We start from the raw sequence: 17,748 nt of genomic DNA on the forward strand, positions 1-17,748 counted from the left end.
CTATGTTCATATGAGACTTAATATTTATAGAAAATTTACTTGCCAGCTCACTCCATTTCCCTCTCTCCTTGAAAGCGCTTTGCTTTATTTCCTGTCCCACTGGCCTGCCTCAACTGTTAGCTCTTACCACGAACTTGACCATAGCCTTGTACCTGGTCTATTTCTTCCCACTCAGAAGCCAGAGTGGACTTTTAAAGACACTTGTAAGACCCTATCATTTTCATCTTAAAGTGCTCTAGTGCATCAAAAGTAAAATCCAGCATCATAAACTGGTTGATACAACTTTACAGGCTCTGAACCCCACTTCCCTGCACCTTCAACACTCCTGTCCACCATCCTTTTTCCTATTCCTGTCCCTACCAAGCCCACTTCTTCCTTGTGGCCTGGTCACTGGTCTTCTTGGAAGACGTTTTCCCTAGGCTTTGAATCTTCACTGACTGGTTCTTTCTGATACTTGAATTTCTGCTTTAAATATTACCTCCATAGGTGATAAAGTAGCCACCCATGTACTTTAGGTTGAATGGCATACAGGGCTTTATGTTAGGCTGCTAACTGCAGTACAAGGTCAGCAGTTCAAATCCACTAGCCACTCCATGGGAGAAACATGAGGCTTTCTATTACCATAAAGATTTACAGCCATGGAAACACTACACAGGATCTCTATGAGTTGGAAGTGACTTGACTACACACAATCACACTCTATGTAACTGTCATTGCCTGCCTGCCTGCTGACTTACTTACCTATGTATCTGTCTGTTTATCTGTCTGTCTTGTCTACCTGTCTACTTAACTATTTCATTTGCAATTCAGTTAGAATGTAGGCTCCATGAGACCAAAGAACCTATTTGTTTTCATCTGACACAGACCTCAGGACCTGCTCTTCAGTAAATATTTGAGCAATTGTATTCATAAATGAAGAAATGATGTAAAATATCCAACCGATGGTGTTCAAGAATCCCAGGTTCAAAACATGGCTTGTGTTTAATAGTGTTTACAATTGAAAAGCCCCAGAGGCAGAACTTGAATTCATTCTTGTGCCACTCCTCTTTGTATAGAGTTAAACTGCAAGTAGTTTTTGCCTGTCTTGTTATCCTTCTTCTCTGCCTATTGATACTGGATTTTATCCCCTTCCTCAAGAGATGATGCTAGATGCCTCTTTTGTTTATAAAAATGTATTTGAGAGCTTGTGAAACAACCAGATAGTCTTGGTATTTTAAAAGTATAGAGAATTAAATACACTAATACTTAGTACCAGTTGGATTTAGAAATACGAATATATACATAGATGTTGTTGTTGTTAAGTGCCGTCGAGTCGGTTCCAACCCATATAGGATTTCCAAGGAGCTTCTGGTGAGCTTGAACCCCAGATCTTGCAGTTCAAACAATTTTGCAGCCCAGTGCATTAACCCACAGCGCCACAACAGGACTTCATTCATTCATAACTATCTATCTGTATATATATATTCAATGTTTATGTAATCAAAATCTCAGTACATATTCTAAACTGCATTCTGTTTTTTACTCATATTTAGATCTGAATATTTTTGAACTCAAAAAGAAAAGCTGAAAACTTACTGGAAATTAGCCAGAATTATCCAGCATATAAAGTAAACTAACTTTTTCAGGTTGTCTAGCTGAAATACTGATGTGGCGCTGTAGGATAAGGACTTCTGGTCAATTTGAACCTCAGGGTTGGTCATTCAAACTCAGCAGCTGCTCCTTGGAAACACTATACAGGGTCGCTGTCTGTCGCAACTGACTCGTCGGCACTTAACAACAGCAACAAAGCTGAAATATTACTTCACTGAATTTACTAAAAGCTTAACAGCAGGTTAAGCTTTCTCCCTACCTATATAAAGTGAGAGAAGACGTGCGTTTTTTAAATGAGGTAAATAAATAACAAAACATTTGCCAAATCACCATTTTTTACATAGACTATTTATTAACATTGATTGCATTCATCCTACTGTACAACCTTCACCACTGTCCATTTCCAAATCTTTCCATCACCCTTGACAGAAACTCAGTGTTCCCTGAGAAATGGCTCCCAATTTCCCCCACTCTCTGGTGCCTGGTAACCACGAGTAAACTTTGGTTTATCCATTCCTCTGTTGAAGGACATTTACGTTGTTTCCATCATTAGGCCATTGTGAGTAATGTTGCAGTGAGCATTAGTGAGCACATTTCTGTTTGTGTTCTTCCTTTAATTTTGGGATTTATTCCTAGAAGTGGAATTACTGAGAGGTACAACATGTTTAGGAAAGTGGAGGGTCTGTTTAAAAAAAAAAAAAAAAAAAGGACCCCTCCCCCAACAAGATGGGTTGACACAGTGTCTGTAACAATGGGTTCAAACATATAATGTGAGGATGGCACAGGACCAAGCAATGCTTCCTTATCTTGTGCACAGAGTCGCTGTGAGCCGAGTTGGAACCTACTCGACAACACATAACAACAATGGCAGTTCTGTGGAAGATGAACTTAATAAAGTGCTCAGGATTGCCTGCCCTAGGCATTAATGCTCTTTAGTGGGATAGTAAATTCTGTTGTCTGTTTTGATTTAGAGAACAAAATTTCCTTAGATTTAATGCTGTTTATAAAACAGTGTCTCTGCTTCCTGGGAATTCTAGGATTTCAGAATTTTAGAGTAGATGATGTTGTTGTTAAGTGCCGTCCAGTCGATTCCGAATCATAGTGACCCTATATAGAGTTTCTGAGGAGCAGCTGGTGAGCTTGAACCTCCAACCTTGCAGATCAGATGGCTTTGTAGTCTGGCGCATTAGCTCACAACACCAAATTCCACTGAGCTCATAGAGCCTGTAGCCGAGTTGCCAGGAACTCGTTTCTTCTGCCCCACTGCTTCGGGCCCTCCACAGTGTCCACTACCCTCTGGTATCCCAGGTTCCCTCTAGCATCTTCAAGTCGTCTGTGAGTATTATATTACTTTTAAGGTCCAAAGGTAATCATTTAAGACTACGGGGTTGAAAGTTACTGATTATTCGTTTCACCAAACAAGGATTATTTCCTGTGGAAGCCCTCTCTGCCTCTGTACCTCGGCTGGAACTGACCCGCCCCCTTCTCCCCACTCCAGCTTAGTTCTCATACTCTTGGCATTAGAGTTGGTCTCCTTTTCAGTTACTCTCCTGCAGTAGACTAGTCTGCTGCCAGGACTGTGGCCTTGTGTTTTTTAACGTGTTTCAATTCCCAACTCTGAAATAGAAATATAAAATGTTGTTTGGATATCTTTACCTTTACATTGATGGATTTGAGAAGTTCTTTGCAGGCTTTCAATGGTCATTGTAAAAGTAACTTTTAAATTATGTCCTCTGCATAAAAATACAAACTTGTGCTTCTGTAGTCTTACTTAAGCCTATGGTAGTGGCGGTAGTTATGTGCTGTGGAGTTGATGCCGACTCAGCAATCCAGGATAGGGCTTTCCGTGGAACTGCTGACCTTGAGGTTAGCAGCCCAACTTGTCACCACTATGTTAGCAGAGCTCTTTACTAATTCTTATGTTGTTGTTGTTAAGTGCCATTGAGTTGGTTCTGACCCACAGCAACCCTGTACAGGGTTTCCAAAGAGCAGGTGGTGAGCTTGAACCACCAACCTTGCAGTTCAAATGACTTTGCAGTCTGACGCATTAGCCCACAGTGCCACACCAGGGCTCCACTTAACTCTATAAGACTTGGTTTATTAGCCCATAAGATTTGAATGAAGAAGGCCAAAAAAGCATATTAGCAACCTGTTAGAATTGTCCCAGATAGTAATAGAATTGATTGTCTCAATTCTTTATTGTCAAATTTTTGAAAATATTTAATAAACGACCAGTTCTTGATGACATGGTTTTGTGCTTGGAGGATTAGTTTATTCATGGCTGCCCCCATGGAATCTTGTTAGGCAGTTGGTTTGGTCTACTTTTGAGTTGAAACGGGAACAATCCTCCTACCCCTATCTGGTGTTAGTTGTCCATATTACTGCCTGAGTTGTCTACGCAGTGAGGTGGCACCCCTCTTAGTGTGGACTGAAAGGTCTTGCAGGACTGGCTTCTGCCTGCCTCTCTCATGTCCACCCTCATCACGTGCTCCAGCCCCATCGGATCACATGTGCTCTCACAAGTAAGTCTGTGTACTTGTGCTGCTCTGCTTTGCTTGATAAGTGAACTTTGTCTATAAATTTCTCGTGCCTCCCTTCTATTCTTTCTTTAAACATAGCCTGAGAGGTGATATTAATAGGTTTTAAGTGGATTGGAGTTCTGACATAGGGAGAGAGATGACATCAGAGCTCTGGGCAGATGGGAATGGGAAGACCAAAGCGGGGGAACAGTTTAGAGAACTAGAAGGGTGGGGAGATTAGAATTTGGATTGAGAAATGTTTAGTTATGTTAGATGTTTCTGAAATATTCAGATAGGGAGCTAGCTGAAAAGTTGAACTGAACATATGGATTTGAAGCTCAGAGAGAAGACTCAGCTTGAGAAACCTATATTATGGAATTGTGATTGATAGCATTTGAAATGAAGGTGATGAGTTCTGAAGAAAAAGCAAAAAGTAAAACTAATTACTGAAGAACTATAAAGCTGAGAAATTGTATGTGAGATAGTATATGAAGAGACATCGTGACCAATGGAAGATGAGAAAGTGTTCCCAGAACAGGAAAAAGGAAAAACAAGAGAGAGTCAAACACACAGGGATTTGAACACAAGCCAGGAATGTCACATTGGATTATTATGATATGCAGGTGACACCTTACTTAAAGTTTAGAAAACTTGAAGCACTTAGTAATGGATGATGCAGATCAAAAACTACAGCTTTCAGTATGGATTACAGTATGGATTATCCCTCAATTTAAAAATCTCCACAATTGCACCAATAAGCAACATTATGATAAATTACGATATTAATGAAACCGTTACTGGTGATGAGGCATGGGATTCATCACTACAAGCCTGAGAGTAAATGGCAGAGTATGGAATGGAAACATCCTCAATCACCAGTCAAGAAAAAGTTCAAAGTCAACCATCAACTGGAAAATTGATGCTTATAGTTTTCTGGGATTATTAAGGGCCAGTATTGGAACACTGTCACGAAAAAGGTTCTGCAATTAGCAGTGCTCATTACAGTGAGATTCTCACTGAAGAGCTGAAGCCTAAACCAGATACAACAAATAGGACTGCTATCTTAAGGACATTGTGATCTTGCATGACAATGCACATCTGTGCACGTCTGCCCACACTGTTGACATGCTACAAAAACTTCAGTCTGAGGTGTTAAAGCATCCTCTCTATAGTCCTGCTCCATCAGACTTTAACCTGGTTGGTCTCCTGAAAGCAGCCCTTCAAGGACAAAGATTCACCTCTAATGAAGAAGTGAAGACAGTGGTGCATTCGTAGCATGCAGCTCAACCGAAGGCCTTTTTTAAATAAGGGAATACGAAAGGTTATTGACAGGTAAACAAAATGTATTAAAAAGCAAGGAAATTATGTCAAAAAAGAATGCATTTGTCTTTTCTAAAAGTTGACTAAAATAAATTCTACAGCCAGAGTGCAGATAATTTTTTACTTACCCTCATATATAGAATCAGCAAATGCATAGAAAAGTATAAAAGAAATGATAAAACTTGTTGGCTTCAACTGAACAAATTTCATGCCTTTCTCTCACTCCTGTTCCACCCCCATTCCCTGTTCCCATCCCCACCTCACTTCTTTTAGGACTGAGGAACCTTTAGTCCTCACACATTTCTAGTTTGACTCCCTCCATTTATAGAAAAGGAAGCAGGAGGCTAAAAAATTTAGTGATTTACCCAGGGTCACCCATGACAACTTATTTTTTTTGCTGACTTTTGTCATGCATGAGGATAAGTGAAAAAGCATTCCTTCTAGGGTTCCAGTACATACATGCTTGTGTTTATTCCAAACAAAATGTGTTTAAACATGTCTCTGCAGTCAGTGGATGACTACAAATTCTCTTAGTAATTGTTGTTGTTGTTAAGTGCCGTCAAGTCGGTTCCGACCCATAGCAACCCTGTACAGGGTTTCCGAGGGTGTAAATCTTTACGGGAGTAGAAAGCCTCATCTTTCTCCCACGGAGCGGCTGGTAATTTCGAACCGCTGACCTTAAGGTTCGCAGCCCAATTCGTAACCACTATGCTACCAGAGCTCCTTAGTAATACACTCGTCTTAGTTTCAAGAGTGTCTTTAACTTAAAAAAAAAAAAAAAAAAAAGCCAAAACAGTGGTTTCTAAGGGGATCTACTTGGCCAGTTCAATGAAGAGAAATCAACTCAGGAGGTCATAGCAACTTTTTTGGGATTCCAAAGGCGTAATCTTGAGTCTTGGTGTGGTAGTATAGAATAAGCACTGTACTGCTAACTGTAAGGTCATTGGTTCAAAACCATCAGTCACTCCTTAGAATCCTTGTACTCCTTAGAATCCTTGTATAGGGTTGACATTCAACAATACTTAAAAACAACAATATTTCTAGGATTTATTTAAAAGACACAGAATGTTCATTGGGCACACTATGAAGAAGCCCAATTTATCCATTTTGGTTTTTGTTACTCATGCACTTGGTGTGTTACATCTAATAATATGTTATCAAAAACGATATCTTGACATTTTACTCCTGTGCTTTCTTCTGAGAGTTTTATGGCTTTTTATACGTAGGGCAAGGAGCTCTGGTAGTGTAGTGGTTATGAATCGGCCTGAGAACCTTAAGGTCAGCAATTTGAAACTACCAGCGGGAGAAAGATGAGGCTTTCTGCTCCCATAAAGATTTACAGCCTTGGGAACCCTGTATGGGGTGACTGAGTCAGAACCGACTCCACGGCACATCAGGATGGCAATGCTATGTAGGGTTTTGATGCAGTTTGAGTTAATAGTCATACAGAGTGTGAGGTGCGGTGCCACCTTCATTCTTTTGCATATGGCAATCATTTATCCCAGGACTTTTCTTTTTACCTTGAGTGGATGTTGTACCCTTATCAGAAATCAGTTGACCGTAGCTATATGGGTGTGCTTCTCTAACAGTTTTCACTATTAAGTTGTAGGGGAGGATGGTAAGACTTCATCTCACCAACTTGGAACATGTTATCATGCAAGGGGCCAGTCTTTGACAACTTCAATCTTTTATCCTTCTATGTGGTTGTTGTTTATTGATCCATTGGTGAGGAGTTTTGCTTTCTTTATGTTGAGGTGGTCCTTGATCTTCATCAGTAAGTATTTTAACTTCTCTTCGCTTTCAGCAAGCAAGGTGGTATCTTCTGCATATTTCAGGTTTTTAATGACCCTGACACCACATTCTTCTTCATATAATCCAACTTCTCAGATTATTGGCTCAGTATACAGATTGAATAAGTATGGTGAAAGAATAGAACCTTGGGGCACACCTTCCTTAATATAAAACTATCCATTGTACCCTTGTTCTCTTGGAACAACTGCTTTATTGGTCTAAGTATAGTTTCCTGATGAGCACAGTTTAAGTCTTCCGGAATACTCATTCTCTGCAGCGTTGTCCGTATCTTGTCATGATCCACACAAGCAAAAGTCTTTGCATAGTCAATAAAGCACAGGTAAACATCTTTCTGGCATTTTCTGCTTTCAGCCAAGATCCATCTGATGCCAGCAGTAATACAATTAGAAGATTAGTCGTTGGAAGGTGTTATTACTAATAGTCCATTACTCTTGGTCATACTGTAGTGGCTTGTGTGTCGCTGTAATGTTAGAAGTTATGCATCCTGCTAGTTTAGATACCAGCAAGGTCACCCATGGTGGATACATTTCAGCAGAACTTCCAGACTAAGACCAGAAAGGGATCTATTTAGAAAGAAATTTGCCAGTGAAAAGCTCATGAATATCAGTGAACCCTTGATAACTGTGTCAAAAGATGAGCCCCTGAGAAATGATGATGAGGATGTACAGGACCAGGCGGTATCTTATTCTTTTGTACATTGGATTCCTTTTTGTTGCCACCAATTTGAAGGTGCCTAAAAACAACAACACTGTCAGTATTGTGGTCTGCTGCAGATTGTGAGCTTCCTGGGGTGCCAAGAGGAGTTATAGCATATTAGTCTCCGCACTCAAACCATGAGCTAGGCTTGGTGTATATTTGATGCTCAGTAAATGTTTAGTGGATTGAATTAACTATTATAAACTCGGAGCCCTGGTAGTATAATGGATTATGAGCTGGGCTGCTGACTGCGAGGTAAGCAGTTCGAATCTCCCAGTCACTCTGTGGGATAAATAGGAGGCTTTCTGCTTTCATAATTTCCAGCCTTGGGAACTCTGCATCTTAGAGTTATTGTGAGTCAGAACCAACTCAACAGCACATCAATACCACCAACATTATAAACTAATTCTCTACCTTCCCGAAGGTGGGATTTGGTTTTAAGCTTGGAATTCCTCAATGACACATCAATTACTCCCCTCCACCGTTTTCTCTCTATATTCATACTGCTTTACAGATATGCAGACAAAAGCGAATATAATATTTACTTTTAAGATTACTCTGAAAATCTAAAATGTAAGAAGAAAAAGAATGAATTTGCTAGTTTTATTTGAATCACTATCTTGCTCTGTGTTTGGACTTGGTATTTGTGTACGTTTGGGAAACTGAGCACATGCCTAGTTGATAAGTTTTTTATTCAGCAGAAAAAAATACTTGGTGATCATAAAAAGAATCTCTCAATAGAAAGTATGGATAGATAGCAATTTGCTTTTATAACAGTTTATATGGAGCTCTGGTAGTGTAGTGTGGGTCGGAACCAACTCGACAGCACTTAACAACAGCAAGCCCCCAGAAATCCAATGTGTTCTGTGAAAATAGGAATTAAGTGATTTTTTTTTTTTTTACTATAGAATTAATTATGAATTTTTCTGGTGCTGTGGCTAAATGCTCTGGACTTCAAAGTCAGTTTGAACCACAAGGTTCAGGCTCACCAACTGCTTCTCAGAAACCCTGCACAGGGTCGCTATGGGTCAGTAACGACTTGATGGCACTGAACAACAACAACAATACTATACCAATGAGTATATCATTTACTAAGAATATTGTACTACTGCTTTGCTCATAATAGTTTACCACAAAATTGGAATTCAAAAGGGAAATTGTATGACAGTCCAAGATACCTGGTTTTGAGATGTTTACCCCACATAACTAACATAAGAATTAGTTAAAATAATATAGTAATATTTGACATATTCCAAGCTTTCAATACAGGGCTCCATGAAGTCCGTGAAAGAATTCCATTATGTATTCATTCCATTTTTCTCTGAACTCTTGAGGCTCTCAAATATTTCTCTTGATACTTGGAGCCAAAAAATAAATAAATAAAAACAACAAACAGACATTTAAAGTATTATGGCATATATATTAATTAGCAGGAGATAGAAGGGACAAGCAGGAACTAAATAGTCTTTCAGATTAAACTGAGAGACTTAGAACAGAAATGCATTCTCTCTCAGTTCTGGAGACTAGATGTATCAGCATTGTCTTTCTCTCTGAAGGTTTTAGAAGGACAAATGCTTCCTTGCCGTTTCCCAAATTATCCTGGGTGCCCGCAGTTTGTGGCATTATTTGATTATAATTGCATCGCTGCAGTCTCTTTTCTCCAGTTTTCCATGGCTTTGCCCATATGTGTGTCTTATATAACCTTCTTAGAAAGATACCAGTCACTGGATTTAGATCCTACCTGTATGCAGTGTGACCTTATCTTAGCTTGATTATAGCTGCAAAGACCCAGTGTCCAAATTACATAACATTCACAGGTACTGGTGCTTAGGACTTGAAGGTATCATTTTGTGGCACACAGTTAAACCCACAACTGATACGATCAGTTCCCTTGTTTAACAAATGTGGAAACTGAGGCACATCTAAGTGTCTTCACTATTATTGTTCAGTGCTGTGGAGTCAGGTTTGACTCATAGTAACCCAGGAGTCCTGGTGTGGTGCTGTGGGCTAATATGCCAGACTGCAAAGCTGTTTGAACTGCAACGTTGGTGGTTCAAGCTCACCAGCTGCTCCTTGGAAACCCTATACAGGGTCGCTATGGGTTGGAACTGACTCAGCGGCACTTAACAACAATAACCCTGTATTGGGTTCCCAAGGCTGTAAATCGTCACAAAAGCAGAAAGCTTCATCTTTCCCTACAGAGCAGCTGGGAGGCTCCAACTACTGACCTTGTAGTTCGCAGTTTAGTACCACCACATTCCCAGTGTCCTTACTAGCAAACTGTTATGGGCAGGACAGTGATTGTTTTAGAAGGTCTTCCTTTCTTTTTCGAGAAGCTCTGGTAGAACTGTTGAGACATTGGACTGTTTACCATATTGTGGGTGTTTAAACCCACCAACTGCTCCATGGGAGAAAGATGAGGCTGTCTGCTCCAATAAAGATTTATGCTCTCGGAGGTTATTGACTCGATGGCAGTGGATTTGTTTTCTTTCTTTTACAGCATTTAAGAGCCGATTCTTGTATTTTAAGACATTGGGTTTGTGTTCTTTATGAGATGTGATAAAGTCAAACTTGTGTTTAAATATTTGAGACATATGGGAGAAAGCTAGGAAGGGGATGGAAGAATTCATTTGAAAGGGAAGGAGAGATGTGCTGGTCAACTTCACTCTTGACCAACGATGAGTACTTGTCCAGTCTGGGGCAGATTTTATGCCACTTAGGCAGCCTCTATTGTAGCTGTGGTTACTAATACAAAAAGATACTTGACTTGTGAGAAAGTAGAAAAAACTTTTTTTTTTTTAAGTGGACAAATCCACATTTTCATGTGTTGTGAGGAACAGAATGGACTGACACTGAGAAAGAGAGAATTGAGAAAAAAATACCTTCTACTTTATATATTACTAAATTTATATATTACTGTATTTAAGGAGCTCTGGTAGCATAGTCGTTACGAATCGGGCTACTAACCTCAAGGTCGGCAGTTCGAAACTACCAGCTGTTCCACGGGAAAAGGATGAGGCTTTCTGCTCCTGTAAAGATTTACAGCCTGAGAAACCCTGTTGGGGTAGCTGTGAGTCGCAACTGACTCCATGGCACATAACAACAACAACAACAACAATTGATCAGCTGGATATATATATGTATAAGGTATATATTCAGGTGACAAAACATTCATTTTTGTGAAATTAAATACATCTGCTACTTAATTTTTATGACTTTAATGCCATTTTATAATAATCTGCCAAAAGTCTAATAGGAATAAAATCTTTTGTAGTGCGAAATGTATTTTAAGTGTTGATTTGGATGCAGGTTTAGAGAGTAGAACCTTAGTTTCATAGTCACCAGTTCATATACATTTTAAGTGTTGATTTGGACATAGGTTTAGAGAGCAGACTGTCAGTTTCGTAGTCACCAGTTCATACATATTTTAAGTGTTGATTTGGACACAGGTTTAGAGAGCAGAACCATCAGTTTCATAGTCACAAGTTCATACACATTTTAAGTGTTGATTTGGACACAGGTTTAGAGAGCAGACCGTCAGTTTCATAGTCACCAGTTCATACACATTTTGTTTCATTTCACTGATGGCAGTCCTGTCAGTGCAGCGTCACTTCCTCCCTGTGTTTCCCTTGTCATTCATTCCTCTTTCTTTCCTCAACCTTCCCAAACCATGCCCTCAGGTAAGTGTTGCTCTTTTGACGGCAAATGGTTGATTAGCTTAAGGTGTGGATACCTCACTAGTGTTACTGTTCTTCTTATACACCTGTCTGCCATTTGGCTTAAAATTGAGCCATGGGGGTGATTTCAGCTCCAAACCTGGAGGATGACTAAGGACATAGGAATAAGACCTTTGATGATTATAAGTCAACTTTTAGTTCTAGCTAAATGTTAAAATTTGAGCCATTCGTGGCAATCGTCTTTGTTACAAATTTCTGGGATTCACTGGGTAAATTTAATAAGTCATCTATTAGGTGTATAGGAGCCCTAGCTGTGCAGTGTAAATATATTTAGCTGCCAACCAAAGGTCACTGCTTTGAACCCACCAGCTGCTCCCCAGGAGAAAGCGGTGACAGTCAGCTTTCGTAAAGGTGTATATTGCCTTGTCCAGAAGAATTAGGCAGTACCCAGCTACCACTGTGGGTCCCATCTCTTTGATCACAACACAGGGTTCTGGATTGAGTAGGAGAAAAATACAGAACAGAAAAACCAAATTCACAAGACTACACTTAACTGGTCTGATAGAGACCGGAGGAACCTCTGAGGCACCCTTCTGACTTAGAACTGAAGCCATTCCCAGAGACTGCCTTTCAGCCAAAGAATAGACAAACCCCTAAAATAACCAGTAACAACTAATAGAAGTGTGTACCGTAGAACAAGTAAGTATACAAGATCAAAAGTACAACCTTTAAAAACTAAGATGAGAGGGTAGAAAATGTGGACGAAAGGAAATGAGAATCCCAAGGTGGAAATAGAGAGTCCTGACACAGTGGCATGGAATATTTTATGCACCAACTACTAAATAGGAAACTAATGTAATCTGGGTAAACTTTGGTCTGAAGGCCAATAAAAACTAAAAATAAAATAGTGACAGCTTTGGAAACCTCACTGCTGTAGGTCAGAATTGACTTGATGTTTGGTTTTATTGTATAAGATAGCATTGTATTTTGGGTTTTAGCATTTTTCCATCTTTTTTATTGTGATTCTTTTTAGTCTGTCACTTGTTGTTGTTGTTGTTAAGTGCCATCGAGTTGGTTCCGACCCATAGCGACCCTGCACAGGATTTCCGAGGCTGTAAATCTTTAGGGAGCAGAAAGCCTCATCTTTCTCCATGGAGCAGCTGGTAGTTTCGAACTGCTGACCTTGAGGTTCGCCGCCCGATTTGTAACAACTACGCTCATCCTAGTTTTCTTTCTTGGGGAAGAAATGGCACCAAATAATCGGATTTTCCCTTTTGCTTCTCATAGAACAATCAACCATGACGACTGAATCCGGTTCAGACTCAGAATCCAAACAGGACCAAGAAGCCGAGCCCCAGGAGGCTGCAGGTCCACAGGGACGCGCTGGGGCGCAGCCACCAGGACCTGGCCCAGAGCCCAGAGCAGAGCAGCAGGAGGCCTTGGAGCAGTTCGAGGCTGCTGCACACAGCACCCCTGTGAGAAAGGAGGTGAGCCCCATGAATGGAGCCACAGGCATGCCTAGCTGCCGGGATCCCCCGCTTCATCCCCCACTTAATTTCTCTAGTGTCAACTGAGTCTTTGCAGTATCAGAAAACCAATTAAAGGATGTTTACTGAGTTTCTTCCATGTCTCCTTTAACCTTGATATCTTAGCACTGGTAGGAACTGTGAGAGGAATCTGGTCCCAGGCAGATGGAAATTTATGCTATTTTAAGTCTCTCAGTGAGTGACATTCCACAACCTTCCCTAGTAATGCTTTCATGTAATTGAAACACTTACACTCATACTAATAGCTGGACTGGAGATTATTAGTGACATCTGGGTTTGGATGAAAGGAAAATGTCATCAATTTTTTCTTAGGCATGAAATGTTCTGGAATGGTTAGATACATTCTGTTGTTTTTTAAAGTAAATTATTTACTAGCAGTGTTACCTAGTGTCATTTGTTAATTGGCTTCCAAATAAAGAAAGCTTTTTGTTAATTGTTTACATCTCCTAAATACAGGATAAAAGCATAAGTCATTGAATTGCCTCTTCTGTTTTTCATCAATGCTTTATTGATATAAATTGTATAGGATAGACACCTTATTTCTTTTGTGAAGACCTGGAATTCTCTATCTTTTACAAATACCCATTTCTTTCAGATAGCCCAATTAATTGTACGGTACCACCTCTAACACAAACAAATACCTCCGGGTTCACTCTCTCCAAAGTGTGACTGAAAATTTAATGCACAGAGCCCTGGCTGTTCCTCTTCCAGTATCTAGCCAAACTGAGAGATTTAATAATACCTGGGATTCTTTTTTTTTTTTTTTTCAAGCCTAGGAATTAGAGCTAATTTGATTTCTCTCAGGGGTTACTCTGACCCTAATTTTACTGAATGCTTTGTTTCTTTTCTTCCACTATATATGTATATATTTTCAACTTTATTCTCTATAAATATTTAAGTTCTCATAAAATAACACCAAATCAAACCCACTTCCATGGAGTTGAATCAGACTTACAGCAACCCTGTAGGTCAAAGTGGAATTGCTCCTTTAGGTTTCTGAGACTGTAAATCTTAATTGTCTTCAGGCACTGCTGGTAGAGTTGAACCACAGACCTTTTGGTTAGTAGCCAATCACTTAAGGTGCAAGTTGTCATGTTTTTATTAAGTGCCATCGAGTCAGTATGTGGCAGTGAATAGGTTTTTTGAGGAACAACTGGTGAGTTTAAACTATCAGCCTTGTGGTTAACAGTTCAGTGTGTATCCTACAATGCCATACCAGTTGGCCTACATAATATGAATAATTGCATTAAAACTTTACAGGCTGTCTTAGTTTTCTTTGTACTGCTACAGCAGAAATGCCACAAAAGGGTGATTTGAAAATCCAGGGATTTATTTTCTCACGTTTTGTTGTTGTTGTTGTTGTTGTTGTTATGTGCCGTGGAGTCGGTTCCGACTCATAGCGACCCTGCACAGGGTTTCCGAGGCTGTTAATCTTTACGGGAGCAGAACGCCTCATCTTTCTCCCGTGGAACCGCTGGTAGTTTCGAACTGCTGACCTTACGGTTCGCAGCCCAATTCGTAACCACTATGCTACCAGAGCTCCTTTCTCACATTTAGGAAGGTAAAAGTCCCAACTCAGGACACAGCCACTAGGGGGAAGGTATGTCTTTCTGTTCACTTTGCTGGGGGATCGTTGTCTTAGCATCTCTAGCCCCAGCTTAGCCTGGGTTCTGTGGCGATATCTTCAAGGTGTCTGTCCCCATTCTTGTTAATCTCTGCCTTCTCGGCTCTTTTTACTCTGTTTTCACATATAATGCTCCCACATAATCATGCACAAGCATATAATGTTTTCGTATATAATGCTCCCACGTAAATATCATGTATAGGAAACTAATGTAAAAAGAGGTTACAGCAGTTTGCAAAAACTCTTGGTGATATTTGTGTCAAATACAGTATATCTCTAAAGTGAGCCAGTTTAAGACACTCCCTGTACTGGAGTCCTAGTGTGGTGCTGTGGGCTAATGCGTCTGACTGCAATGTCATTTGAACTGCAAGGTTGGTGGTTCAACCTCACCTGCTGCTCCTTGGAAACCCTATACAAGGTCACTATGGGTCAGAATTGACTCGACCGTATTTAACAACAACAAACAACTGTACTGATAGGGCCTCAATAACATATCAAAGAAAGCCCTGTTTTCAAATGGGATTGCATTCACGGTTATGTTATTATTGTTGTTAGGTGCCCTCTAGTTGGCTTCACTCATAGGAACCCTATCTATGTACAATAGAAGAAAATTTGGCCCATTCCTGCACCATCCTCAAATTGTCATTATGTTTGAGCCCATTGCCTAGGCCACTGTGCCAATTGTTGACCACTGTCTTTACCAAACATGATAGCCTTTTCCAGGGATTGCTCACTTCTGATAACTCACCCAAAGTACTGTGAGACAAATTCATTCTCACCACCTTTGCTTCTAAGAAGCATTCTGGCTCTACTTCCAAGAGAGATAAGCTGTGGCCCACGGGTACTTGGGTTAGGATTCCACCACGTATATTTGGGGAACACAATTAAAATTATAGCACATTCAAAAAGATAAATATAGTTTATACCTGTGCCTTGGAATTAATCCAAGTTGAAATTTTTAAAAAAACTTCAGGATCAACGTTTTTTTTTGTTGTTGTGTTTTGTTTTGCATTGAGTGAAAGTTTACAGGGCACATCATCAGCTTCACATTCAACCATTCATATAGCTTGTTTCATTACATTGATTATTATCCCCGCTATATATCATCAGTTTACAGTGTTTCTCTCTAACAGGATCAACGTTTTTTAAAGTGCCCACTTTAATGTAGTAAAGAAATCTGGAGTCCCTGCTTTTATATAATAGGTTGGAAATTTGAGTCAAGCTAGGAATTTTGGACAATGAAATTAGCATTTTAGTGAAGTTGTTTTTGTAACAGCACATTACTACACAACACTAAATATTTTCAGTCAGATTATGATGCTTCTTTTCCCATGGCATTCATTTACAAGTTTTGTTTTTAAACAGTATTCATAATAACATTTCTTTTCATGGTCTATAAATTGGTGTTCTGTCTGATTTAAGAGGTTTTGTGATTAAGGAGCTGGGACTATCATCCAATTTGTATAATAGAAGCTGTTGTTTTCCTTTATCTTTCCTCTCCTCTGCTCTCTGTCTTATTTCCTTTTGTGTAGAAGAAGTAGTTGTGGGTGTTTCTTGTTTTAACCTTTCAATTTTTAAATTACTGTACTATTTGCTTTTGCTCCCGTCTTTCTCTTAACTGTTGAAATGAAATAACTTGAACATTGGAGACAAGTATTTATATCCAGAGTGTGGCGCTGTAGGATAAACACTTGACCATAAAGTCGGTCTGAACTGCAAGGTCAGCGGTTCAAATCTACCAGTCGCTCCTTGGGAACCCTATGAAGGGTCATGGAGTCAGAACCAACTCAGTAGCACTTAATAACAACAACAACCACTTCCTTTAGTCTATAGTCAGATGTTTGAAATAACAAGATAATACTTAGCGATTAGAAGGCCAATTAATGACCAGATGCAAAATCAAGAGAGCTGAATTCGTCTTGTCTCTTGCAGTAGTTGTTCTCTGTCTCAGAATGTACAAAATGAAGTATTCAGGAAAGATAATTTTCTAAGATTCTTATACTCTTAAATTTTGATTCATGCAGGAAGCCAGTTAAGTGAGAGATAAAATTATGTTCTGTTACATAGTTTGACTGCAACTCAAGTCAGAGGCAACTCACTGGCAACTAACAACCAGTAAAGCATAGGCTTTTTGGCTGCATCTGAGTTCTGGTTTATTAGTTTTATGAACTTGAGAAAGTTTCTTAAGGCCCCTATGCTTCTCTTTCCTCATCTACAAATAAGGGTAATAATACCTGTCTCACTGAGTTGTTCTGTGGGCTAGCTGAAATAGTGGATTTGCTAAAATAGTTGATACTTTTTTTTTCCTTGATTGTAATTCACTGTGTGATGAGTGGGATCCTGGCGTAGCACTGCACGGTTGCTTTGAACGACTAGTTCTGCAATCAACTCACTAGCTACTCCTCAAAAACCTTATACAGAGTCGCTATGAGTCGGAACCGATTCGTTGACACTTAACAACAACAACGTGATTAGTACATTTGACATTTCACTGAGGTACTTGTTCTAATCTTCTAGAGGTGTTAAAGCTGTTTAAAAATTATGTGTAAGAGCCTCAGTCATCTATTCATGTGTCAGGTCATCCCTGAAACAAGGCCTGCTGCTGCCCTTTGAATCATGGTGATTTAAGATGCTTATGGAATTGGCACTAAAATAACCCAGAAAGTTTAGTCATGTAGACAAGTATAAGAAAAAGGAAATAAATCACCAATATATATTTAAAAAATTTGATACCAGGTAAAATTTTAATTAAGATATGATTTATAAAACTTAATTTCAATTTTCATCTCATCATAGAAAATTGTAATACACCTAAAAGTTATAGTTATTGATGTAATATATGAACTTTACCAAACATCTCCTTTAATAATTTCAAGGCCAGAGTTAACGGACTTTGTTGTTCCTGTTATTTTATGGACCCAGCATGCGCCTTAGAAGTAAGAATGGCTACACTTTGTCTCACA

The 17,748-nt window shown here is 39.5% G+C and overlaps 1 protein-coding gene across 3 annotated transcripts in view; it reads left to right on the top strand.

Moving 5' to 3' along the window:
- Positions 1–12,894: 12,894 nt before the first annotated feature.
- The window catches only part of EPB41L3 (erythrocyte membrane protein band 4.1-like 3), a 129,587-nt gene continuing 124,733 nt past the window's right edge, over positions 12,895–17,748 (top strand). For 2 of the 3 annotated variants that reach the window (XM_006867252.1, XM_006867253.1), the window contains exon 1: positions 12,913–13,101. In XM_006867252.1, the coding sequence (XP_006867314.1) occupies positions 12,913–13,101 (189 nt within the window). Of the gene's footprint in view, positions 13,102–17,748 lie in introns of all 3 variants that reach the window. The other variant, XM_006867254.1, reaches the window with a different exon arrangement.

The sequence above is a fragment of the Chrysochloris asiatica genome, unplaced genomic scaffold (assembly GCF_000296735.1).
Source record: "Chrysochloris asiatica unplaced genomic scaffold, ChrAsi1.0 scaffold00103, whole genome shotgun sequence".
NCBI lineage: Eukaryota > Metazoa > Chordata > Mammalia > Afrosoricida > Chrysochloridae > Chrysochloris > Chrysochloris asiatica.